This window comes from Pleurodeles waltl, chromosome 6 (genome assembly GCF_031143425.1).
Source record: "Pleurodeles waltl isolate 20211129_DDA chromosome 6, aPleWal1.hap1.20221129, whole genome shotgun sequence".
NCBI lineage: Eukaryota > Metazoa > Chordata > Amphibia > Caudata > Salamandridae > Pleurodeles > Pleurodeles waltl.
The window spans coordinates 425,136,997-425,149,092 of NC_090445.1; the positions used below are offsets into that span (position 1 = coordinate 425,136,997).

At 45.5% G+C, this 12,096-nt stretch overlaps 1 protein-coding gene across 1 annotated transcript in view; it reads right to left on the reverse strand.

Moving 5' to 3' along the window:
* CIMAP3 (ciliary microtubule associated protein 3) overlaps nt 1-11,873 on the reverse strand; it is a 67,897-nt gene extending 56,024 nt beyond the window's left edge. Inside the window, exon 1 of the mRNA XM_069238427.1 lies at nt 11,790-11,873. Coding sequence (XP_069094528.1) covers nt 11,790-11,805 — 16 coding nt within the window. The 5' untranslated portion in view covers nt 11,806-11,873. The remainder of the gene's footprint in view (nt 1-11,789) is intronic.
* Between the last annotated feature and the right edge of the window lie 223 nt (nt 11,874-12,096).

Genomic DNA, 12,096 nt, shown 5'->3' on the forward strand with positions numbered 1-12,096 from the left:
CTGTTTTGTCTGTGTCACCCGTACTGCCTGGTTTCACCCATACTGCCTGTTTTGTCTGTTTCACCCTTACTTCCTCCTGTTTTGTCTATTTCACCCATATTGCCTCCTGTTTTGCTCGTTTCACTCATATTACCTCCTGTTTTGTCAGTTTCACCAATGTTGCCTGGATTCATGTTTCCCCTGTATTGCCTCTGTTTGTATTTTTCTGTCCTGTTTCACCCGTATTGCCTCTTGTTTCACCCTTTACATCGCTGTTTTCTATGTTTTTGCATGCCAGTAGCGGCGGCCTTTCCCACCTTTTCCCACCTTCACACTCCCATCCTGCAGCTCCTGCCTCTGGCTAGCTCTGCCCACTGCTACCCAGCACCCCTCCCACCTCCCAGACATACTTAATGGAGGCTGCAGTGTGGCCCTGTGTATCAAATGCACTGCTAGTGTGTGGAAGGCAAGCCCATCTGCCCAGCGCCAGGACCTCTGAATTCCAGACCACCCACAGGTACGCCACTACTGCCCTCTGTGCCCTGAACACTGGAAGCCTCAACAAACACTGCTGCAATGCCACACGGCACTCTACGCTAGGACCATTCTCCTGCGCCAAATGCATCTTTCCTGCACCAGCACGACCGCTGTCAAACCACACCAGAAGTGACCCACTGTATCCATGGCTTACTCCTCAACACACAATCGACGAGCAGGCACTCCACTGAGTTAAGGGACCTCATCACCACCCTCACACCTGACATCATCTTCCTCACTGAGACCTGGCTCAGCCCGGCCTCCGCCCAAGACATAGTTACAGCAATCCCCAATGGATACAAATTCACTCAACAGGACCACATGAACAAGCCGAGAGGAGTAGCCATAATCAACAGTGCACCACCACCACCGATGATGCCACCACCCCCATGGAACGCCTCAACTTCAAACTTCACAAAGATGGCTAGACAACCATCAGAGGTACCCTGCCATACCGACCCCTTGGACCTTGCGCAAGCTTCTGCAGCACTATTGAAGACTTCATTACACCTCTACCCAAAGGGCTCCAATGACTACAACTTCCTTGACGACCAGAATTTTCACATTGATGACCCCAATGACAACAACACCGCCCACCTCTTCGACAATATGAGCAGCCTTGGACTGACTCAGATCGTCCGCGACCCCACACACACTGCAAGACACAAGCTGGACCCAATAAACAACTCCAGCCCTGGCACTGACACCCACAAGATGGCCAGCGCCCCCCACCTCAGCTGAAGCAACATTTCAGAGAACAGCCGGACGGATGCCCTCAACGCCTCCAACCTAACCACCGCCACCAACCTGGAACAGGGAATTAACAACTTCAATGCCTGGATCACCAACTGTGCCAACAGCATCTCCCCTATCAAAAGCAACAACCAAAGAAGATCCTCCAAAATGTCCAGCTGGTACACCCAAGAACTCAGAACCGGTACAGCATACAGCTAGAGAGGAGATGGTGCACCACCAACGACACCTATGATACAGCAATCTTCAAGACCTCCCTCAAATTTTACCATGGGCTGTTGAGGACAACACAGAAGACAGCCCTAGCTGCACACATTGAAGTCAGCACTAACAGCAGCAAGGAGCTTTTCAACATCATTAAGGAATTCTCCAACCCAGCCTTCAGCGAAAACAACATTACATCATCACAAGAGCTGTGTGACAACCTCGCCAACTTTTTCCATGGCAAGATCGCAACCACATACAGAAACTTCGAGAAGCAAAAACAAATAGTCCTAAACATTTGCTGGTGGAAATGGCCCTTTTGCAGGGTTGTCCCCAAACGTTTTGCCTCTGACCTCCTATTTTTGACTGTGTGCTGCATTTCATTTTTGCTGGCTTTAGGACTCTGGGCACTTTACCACTGCTGACCAGTGATAACGTGCAAGTGCTCTCTGCCTAAATGGCATTGGAGATTCGTTTATCCATGATAGGAATATCTGATTTGCCACTAAGTCCCTAGTATAGTACAACATGTGTGCCAGGGCCTGCAAATCATATGCTACTAGTGGGCCTGCAGCACTGATTGTGCCACGCACATGAGTAGCCCTGTAAACGTCTCAGACCTGCCACTGCAGCGTCTGTGTGTGCAGTTTTAAAGTGCTATCTCTCCCATAGAGTAACATGGGGATTGCCTTGAAATATCTTTAAAGTGGCATTTCCCATTGAGAACAGATAGAGCTTTGGAATATGGGGTTTGGGGGTCTCTAAACACTCAATTTAAAAATACATCTTTTGGTGAAGTTGATTTTTAAATTATAAGTTTGAAAATGCCACTTTTAGAAAGTGGGCATTTTCTTGCTTAACCATTCTGTGCCTCTGCCTGTCTGTGGAATACACGTCTGGGTCAGGATGACAGTTGGGCTGTTTGTGAATTCACTCTATACAGCCACACAAAGGGAGCTGAGGTATGCCCTGAATATCCTGATAAGTCTTCCTCAACTAGAGCGTGGTGAGGAGCTGACACTTATACCTGAATAGGTCTGTGCTTGTCCTTACACAAAGCATTAGCCAATCCCTGCGAGTGTGTCCGAGGCCAGGGTAGGAAAGGCAGGGTCTTGTGCACTACAAAGACTTTTCTTTGAAGTTTGCCTACTTCAAAGACAGAAATGGATTGAGTACTGGACCTCTGACCCCACAAAGTTAGAATCCTTCTGGACTGAGGACATTCTCCGAGGAAGAAGAGCCGGATGGTGTAGGAGGGACTGCCACTATGCTTGTGGCTTTGCTGTGCTGGCCTGCTGCTTGTTGGTTCTGTCCTGGGAGTGAAAGGACTGGACTCTGCTGTCTACATTCTGCTTCTAAAGATTCTCAAAGGGTTTGGAATTAGCTTGTCTCCTGTTAAGAAGTCTCACAGACATCAAAGACTTTATCTGCCAGCACCTGGGCTCCCTTGCTGAGAGTCCTGACTTGCCAAGTGGTGCCATATCCAGTTTCTGTGCCTTTGGGAGTGAGGGCCTTTGGGAGTGAGTTCTGGTGTAGCCAAGAAGAAACAAGCACATCAGCTCCAGAGCAACTTTGGAACTGGCACCACTGTCTGACTCCACACCGCTGGCTGCACCGGAGCTGTGGTCCCTGCTAAGTGCACAGACCGCAACAGACGCCACAGGCCCCATGCCGCCACAGTGTCTCTGAAGTCCTGCCACAGCGTGAGTCCAAGAGCAGTGTCACCAACATCCATGACACCTGACTTCGACACATCTTGGAGAGATGCTGCAGCACTTGTGACCCTGTGGTGTGATCGGGACACTGCAACGTCAACGTCTCGCTTCTTGACCTGCTGAATTCATCAACGCTGCCTTGTTGGAAGGAACCGATGCCTCGCCACTGACACAGCATCACCTGACCTGTAACCATAAGGAAACAATGCCCACCCTCCCCTGCCTAGAAGTAAGGAACGGACGTCTCACCTCCCCGGTAGCAGTAAGGAATCAATGCCACATCAGCTCCAGCGACGCCTCACCTCCCCAACTCTGTGCAATGTCTTTGTTTTCTCGTTTTCCAAGGTACTGTACCTGGGGTCCACTCGACTCCATGACTGCCCCGCACTCCCTCACAAGTGGCGCCTGTCAAGACGCTGTGATAGCCCTAGTTGGAGCTATTGTGTTTTTAAGTGCTATACTAAGATTTAAGTTTTGAAATTTTGTATCTTTGCTTGTGTACAGGAGTGTGGAGTTCCTATAGCTCGACGCCCAGGACATATCGTTTGGGGTCAAAGGCAACAAGTTTTCATGTTTATTTTGTCCTTGGGGAGAGTAGGCCCAACTCCCAGCAGTGCAAACCCTTTGGCTGCCAGTTTACACTACAAAATTAGGGATCCGTGAAGGGCATTGTCTGCAGTTAAGGTAACACTTGTGTCTATATGTTAATGCTGTTCGAACTTGTATTTATGGTTCATTACTGCAAAGTCTTTGGGTGAGCACTCTAAGGAAATGTAAGCTCGGACTGCACAACTGATATGGTTTCAGTATTAAAATCTGTACACACATTTGTAGAGTTTATACAATATAAGGCCATGCATAATGCTCCCAGTATGTTCTCTGGTTTGATGCAAATATTTGCAGAAGCTTGAAAGAAATATTGATGATTTTTTGCTTTCCAAATAAAATGTTTACACAAAATGCATGTAGGGAAAAAACGTTTTGCTAAACTAATGTGACATTTAGGTACCATTTCTTTAAAGCATCATTCAGTAAAATGTGTTGATGCATGTTAGTATTTTTAAGAAAATATTCAAAATGGAAAAATCAGTGTAACCAATTCCAACAAGATTATTGGAAACATGAAGATAAACAATCATTGGCAAAGCCAATAGGTCTGATATTGATGGTCAGCTTTTTTGTCTTGTTTGGCATGGTTTTTGTAAAACTTTATTTTTGTCGGACATGGCGGACACTCACCATCATAACAGAAATTGGCAGAAACCAAAAATATTTTCGGCCTCAAAAAGCACACTTTGCTACTGTAGTTCAATAGTCCAACAGAGCCAGGAAAATACAAAACAGATGCACAAGAGCACCAGGTCAATCAGAGGTAGACATCAAGGCACTAGTCTTGCCCCCGGAAGCCAGATCCGAGCCAGAGGGGTACAAGAAAGCAGACAGCAGTCCGGCCCAAGCGTCAAGGTCCTTACCCAGTTTAGGATCAGTTCTACACTTTTTCAGTCACACTTCCCCAGCCACGTCCCGCTCCGCCACATCATGTTCCTAATGTTTTATGTCTGGACCAGTCACACCCATTCATGTTATCGCTACTTACCTCTTGACCAACACAAGGAATAAGTGTAAGAATGTAAAGGCCATCTTCTGGCCCTTACTGCAACGGATATCCCCAAGAAGACAAGCAACTGGGTCTGCTGGATAAGAAATTGGCACCACTGCCATCACCTTCTCAACCACCCGGTCCCAAAACACATGTACTGGAGGACAATCCCAGGCAAAATGCAGGAAGAATGCCATTGGATGACCACACCAGGGGCAACTCTGGGACCTAGAGGGATCCATCCTGTGTAACCTGTATTGTGTCATAAACTTACCATGAGAGTAATGAAAGTGTGTAAGCTTGAACCTATAGTTGCTGGATATAGACTGAGCCAACACAGACATTTGTGACCACTGTAAGTCCCCAATCTCCTATTCCAAGTCTCCATTCCAGGCCATGCTAGCAGGGAAGGGATCCTGCCTCCCATTCGCTGACAGAGCTCGATAAAAGGGTGTGACCAAGTGACATCCCCCACCCAGCTTCAGTAAGATTGGAAAGGCAGAAGACATGGGAGGAGCTGCAGGGAAGGCCAAATGTCCCTGAAAGGCTAGCCTGTTGGCGAAATTGCCCCCGGCCTAGAGCAAAAGTATCCTGGACTGCTTCTAAAGAAATTAACTCCTCATTAGGAAAGAGATCTCCCAGGGTAGCACAGCTGCACTCCTGCCATAGGGTCATGTCCACTGAATTTGTGAGGGCCCAGAATGCAGGTAGAGCCCAAAAATGTAAGTCCCTAGCAAAAGGCGCCCTTTTCAGCACTAACTTAACAGTACATTCCCACATCTGTGCAGTGTGGCGCACCAATAAAGGTATGGGGCCATCTCCCATATTCCCCGTCATTAAAAATTGAGGCAGCGAGAGAGCATAAGAGTCATCCTGCAGTAGTCTTCTCCCAATTATCCTTGTTCGTTAGCCATTGGGCCACATGTTGAATCTGTGAAGCCAAATAACACCTTTCTAAATTACTGCAACACAGAATAAAACCACATTGGTCTACATGGACCAAGTGTTGCATGACGGGACCCAACTGAAGGGCCAGGGCCCAACACAGGATTTTAGTGTCTGTGTTAATCATGGACAGAGGTCTGAAGAGGAAGGATCTGAGCCATAGGACCTTGGTTTAAGCATCATGGAGTTATAACACTCCTGCATAAAAGCGGGGAAACCCCCAACTCTATGTGCCTCTAGGTACTCACTTCAAGTAGGTGTTGGGTAAAGAAGGGAGAAAAAGCCTGGTATAATTCTGCCGGAAGCTGTTACCACCCGGCGACTTGCCCCGGGGGAGCTGCCAGAGGGCACCACAGATCTCCTCCAAGGTAAGATCACCATTGAGGTCTGTGACCTCCATACCATCCAAACAGCTAAATGAGGGAGGAGTATAAGATCAAGAAACATGTTAACACTATCCTGTGAAGGCAGATGAGGGCTACAATCAACACCCTCTATAAAACTCCGAAAGGTCCTGACATTGCCCCTCTGAGTGCGAACATCTCTACCCATCGATAGCCAGAGGTGAAGAACCAGAGAATGAGGAGTTTCTCTTCAAAGAAGCCTGGCAAAAAGATAGTCAGAAGTATTGCCATCCCTATGAAAGAGTACATGGTATGACCTAAGGGTGTACCCTTCAAATTGATCCCTCACCTCCTCAACATGTTGCAGGGCAGGTAGCTCCATTCAATTCCCGAGACAACGGCCTGCACATGGTGCTATATTCCTGCCAGGTGTTTCCCCCCCGCAAGAGTTCCAAATGGAGTGTCCTCTGCACTCCACAAGAGCCCCACGCAGAGTCCCAAATCACCGACTTCATCACCTCCCACTCGGTCATTCGTGGTATCATGGAGGACCAATTCATTTTGAAATAATCGGAAAGTGCCTCTGTGAGAATCTCCCACCACTCCACATCTTGTAGCATCTCAGGGGCCAGTCTCCAGCCCAAAAGCGAATGGGGAACTCTCCCCCAGCTAATCTCGAAACTGTAACAGGGCTTGGTCAGACGACTAGCTAGACAGATGGACGACAGAGCACACCTTCCCGAGTCTGAAAACAATATGTGGTCCAAGCGACTATGGATGTGATAAGTAGGGGAATACCAAGTAAATTCCTTCACCCCTGGATAAGTAACTCTCCAAACATTGCAGCGACCTAAAGCGGTCCCAATCTCCTGAAGAGAAAGCATCATTCTAGGTTTTGTATGCAGTGGAGGAGGGTGACTATCCAGTCTACCATCCAAGACACAATTAAAATCACCCACGCAGAGAACTGATCCCTCCACAGCCGGCAGAAGGACCTCTTGGATCTTGGGAAAAAAATTGGGTGTCATCTGTATTAGGTGCGTACAAGTTAATAATGACTAAATTTATCCCATCCAGTCTCCCATGTAGTAAGAGGAATCTGCTCTCAACATTGGTCTCCATGTACGTCACTGCAAAAAGAAACCCGGGCGATATTCAGAGAAGTACCCCTCTGGCATAAATAGAATAATTGGAGCAATATAGTTGTCCCCTCCAAAGCTTGCCCAGCTTGATGGACTCTGAGTCAGAAAGATGAAATTCCTGGAGGCACTCAACCTGCACCGCATTCCGACGCAGAAAGGAAATCACCCTATATCTCTTAGTAGAAGTACCCAGACCCCTTCCTTTCCAGGATATCAATTTGTAGACATAGGGTCCAGCCACAAATAAAGTGGGCACAAACGTGAATCATGAAGCCTCCAAATCCTGGTAATGACAAAAACCAACAAGTCAATCCGGAATAACTTTTTTGAACATCCTCCCCACCTTCCGGGAATGGTACAGCAAACTAACGTGCACACTAGTCCAATCAATACAAAGTGTCAGGACGTACACTGCTACACCCGGATCCCCAACCAACACTAACTAACAAGTGTCACTTCTAAAAGAAAAGATGAGAAAGGAAGAACAAGAACAAAGAGAGGAGAAAAGGGGGGAAGGAAAGGAATAGAAGCCCTATCGCCAAAGAACCCCCCCCCCCACCGAAGCCAATTAGGCAAAATCAGAAATATACAAACCCATCCACCTCATCCAAAACATGCGTACACCACCTACACTCTCATGGGAACTCTAACGGCAGACAAGTTACCAGTGATACAACTCAAGAGAGCATCACCCCAAGCAGAAAGCAGACAACCAAGCCGAGTCAGAGCACGCAGCCAATCAGCACAATATTCAAATAGGAAATTAAAGCAATAGCGAAAATTTGAAGAAGAACCTTTACTCCCATCCCAGTTTAGGCGGTCTGGGTGTCAGTCACCACATCAGAAGTCTGTGTAGGGGAGCCCATGGCGGGTCGTCTGCCGAGGTCACAGTGATCAAAGTCTCGGGGACCAGTGATGGATCCTCAGAGGCAGAGTCTATGATGCCGTCATACCACACCACAACACGACCAGTGTCTTATGGCTCCCACTGGCTAGCGTGTCCGCCCCGAGAGCAACACCCAGGGCCCCTCCCAGTAAGGTTATAAAAGGGAACTGCAGCACTCAAGGGACGTGTAGAAATATGGGGAGACAGGCCCAGCCATGTCCAGAATAGCAGAAGTGAAGAGCACTGATCCAGAGCCTCTAGAACCCCCATTTTATGTGACAGCCACTACTAACACCTAGCCCCAGAGGCAGACCGGGTAAGATACCTGGACCCAAAAAAGGTACTTTCTGAACTCTGGGACATTGTCTCCTTTTTGCTGATTGCTCAGCACACTGTTTAATAAAGTAGCATTGCATTTCTTTTGTTTTTGATTATTCAAAGGTCTTTGTGAAAGTTTTTTCAGAAAGATTGTGATCGTCCATTTTTACCACATGTTGATTGCCATTTCTTTTTATATGTTTGCAAATATTTGCAAATATTACTAACCCTTTAATCTGCATTGTTGAGTTATCGTGATTTTACTTTCCATATTGTGCCCAGGTTTTAAACATTTAGTGATCATGAACTGTATATGTTGATGATAGCTTGAGGCTCTGATTCTACAACATAGTGTTGAGCTACAGTTTTATTGTGTATTTTCTATTATTTAAATGTGCATTTGTACAATAATAGTATTTATATACTTTGATAGGACATTCACCTATTTAGGGAACTGTGGTTATTGTCTGGTGCTGTTCATAGACTACTACCACATCTTCCTCAAGCAAGGTTTTGACTGTTTGTCCATGTCCACCTGGTAGAGTCAAGGAGGTCTTGATAACCACATTTTCATTTCAGACAAAGGGCCTGACTTAGAGTGTGGTGGGTGGACTACTGCATCATAAACAAGCCAGATAGTCCGTCCAATTTATTACAAGTGCATCAGATTGTATGGCATTTGTAATAACGCTAGCTGATATTTGTGACAGGGTGCCCCGTCTTACAAACTCTGATCAGGCCCAAAGTACCTAGAATCCGTGTTAGTGGAAAACAACACATGCCCCTTACACAGATCAAAGAAAAGTCTAACAGAAATGGTCTAATTTTAAGGGACCAGTCAATCAACAGGACACACTTGAATTACACAACTTCACACTGAATAAGTTGCCAACCAACACTGCCCTCCCTAAAATATTTTAATCAATTCTGCCAAACAAAACTGTGGGTTGGTACACCCCTCAACTCAGGCAAGCTAACCATGGAGGAATGAGTAATAAGGAAGCGGCCAGGAGATACAGGCAAGACAACAAACGTTTAATTTGTCTGACAAATTGGGTTGAATTTGCCCTCACTTCACAGTTTAATTTGCCTTCAATTAGTTGAATTACAATTCAACTAAGAATTAAAAATGGGCAACACCTGACGTATTCAAATGCTTCCTCCAGTCTTACGTACGCCACACCTGACTTGTATTCTTGTTTTCAGAATTATTTTTTTATGAAACTGTAAAGCGAGTGCAAAGTCAACCCACCTTTAGTTGGGGTGCGCCTAGCAGGAACATTTTAATGGAGAATCGGGGACTAGTCCACATTAATGCTTCTAACCATAATGGTCATTTTGGAACTATAAAACAATGATACTGCGTAGACAGTACCATTCCAAGAAGGTTGCCCATTTTAGAAATAGTGGCTGCACAAGATGCAGCACAATACAGATTAAGTAAGTGGTAAGCGAGTGGCCTGGCAGGTCTTTATGTGAAACTACAGGACACTAAGAACAAAAGGAAATAAATAAAAAGGAACCTAATAAAAGGGGAAACATAAGGGACTGACCACCTGACCAGACAGTGAATCACACTCCTTTTTAGACAGATGTACACAGGTGAGCAGGTAAAAGCCATTACCCACAGGGTAGTACAGCTAATGGCAGAAACAGGGTATGCTGCCATGGGGAGAAGCAGAATGTAAGTGACACTGGAATTGACAGAAGGCTGACCTAAACACCTTCTATGTATAAATATATGTATGTAACGTTTTTTGTGTTTTTGATTTTAGTTATAAGGTCCTGACGGACAGCTACATCTGTGAGGTCCTCCCAAGAGAGTCCACCAGGCTTTACCACACTACAAACGTTCTACCCCTAGTTTGTCAAAAGAAGTACCACCAAAATCGTTGCGTCCTACAGTGGTTTGTGAGCTTCGGTGTAGCAAATGCCTGCCTACAGACATTAGTATAGTATGACGACAATCCACCTTTAATGGGTGATTGACTGTAACGCATGCTTTTAAGCCAGGCCTCCTATTTATGCCATAATTGCTCATAGTAGACAGATCACATCTACGGCATTTGGAATGACTTTCCAAAATTAGCCAATCAGGCTTATATCCTTTATTGCTGGCTTATCCCCATCACCATCTCAGACGTACAATTTCAAGCATAAACTTTCTCATAAACCAGCCATCGGGAAACAATCAGCAAAATTACGAATACGCCAAACTCTGTCTACAGACTTTAACTCAGTGTAAATGTGTTGTAATTTACTCCAGGGTAGAACTGTGGTACTCCAATGTTCCATGGATGCCTTGTGTCTACCATGATTACATTAGAATAGTTGAGGGGGAGTTGAAGAAATATTGACAATACCCGCCCACGCATCAAGAGGTGGATGGGAAGCATAAGTACCAAGTGGAGTAACTGTCTGGAGCTAAGAATGTGATGGCAAACGTTAGATAATGCCTTATCGACTTTAACAAATACTTCCCAAAACAAATGAGTCACAGCCTTGATCAATGACTACTCCCCGTAATGAATTCAGTGCTGCTGTACGAGCATAAGTTTTGCCAATTGTAAAAAGCGAAATACAATCTAACTAACAGACTCATATCATATTTCCCTATCCTAATACTATACTTATGTTTCCCAATCCTATTGGGTTCCGGAGTTGCGTGCTACTCGCCGGAGAGCGCTTCGACGCCTCGTCAGGGGTAGTAAGAGCTATATAAATACAACCGCAATACAAGTACTCGTTTTCAAAGGAAGCGCATCCCATCTGCCAAACCAAACCTGTACCAAAGGAAAAAAAAACAACATCCGGGCGCAGCCAAAGCCCCTCTCTCAGTAGTGCTTACTAAAGCTCTTGCTCCGTTGATCCCGTAATGTCACCAGAAAGCTTATGCTGTCAAACCAGGCCTAAAAACGTCTTCAGTTAAAAGATATAACATGTCTTGAAACAAACAAACGTATATTAACAATCTAGGTCGATAACTAGGTTCCAGGATGTTCCAATCATTCAGTGTTTAGTGTCAGCACGACAGCGTTCAATCTTCTCAAGGAATGCTAAAAACTAAAAGAACGAATAACATGAGCCTCTTAGCTCATGAGACAGAACTGCAGTTTTAATTTCCAGATTAAAGACACAGAAAACAGACTATCTGATGAATGCATAGAAGAAAGACGAGCAATTACCTGGGACCCTTGAGACAGGCTTCCGATCAATCGCCAACAGACACTACACAGTGTGTTGTTTCTTAGATCATGTTAGAAATATACCTTATGAGGTTATCAATCTTTGTTAACATATTATCCCTCATCGGATACCTAAATCCCTTTATAATCTTAATTTGACCCTAATATCCCAATAGCTCACCTGGCCCCTCCTCCATGCCGCCAACTGCTCCTGTTTAGTATTTGTTACTATGGAGATCAGGGTGGGGCCTGACTGCTCTTTACGTCACAAACACGCCTCTCAGATTATGGAGGAGGTGCCAGTGATTAAAATAGAAGAAAGTGAGAGCCTACAGTCATTATGCCTGACTTTAACATGGCTTCCCATATTTTTTAGCGTACTGACAATCCCGGAGCTCTGAATGGAAGTGAATGGGCGTGCCAATGGCTTTATAATATTTAAATTTAGTGTGCCACCTGTTTTTTCAGGTTTTTTTCTCTGAACTATT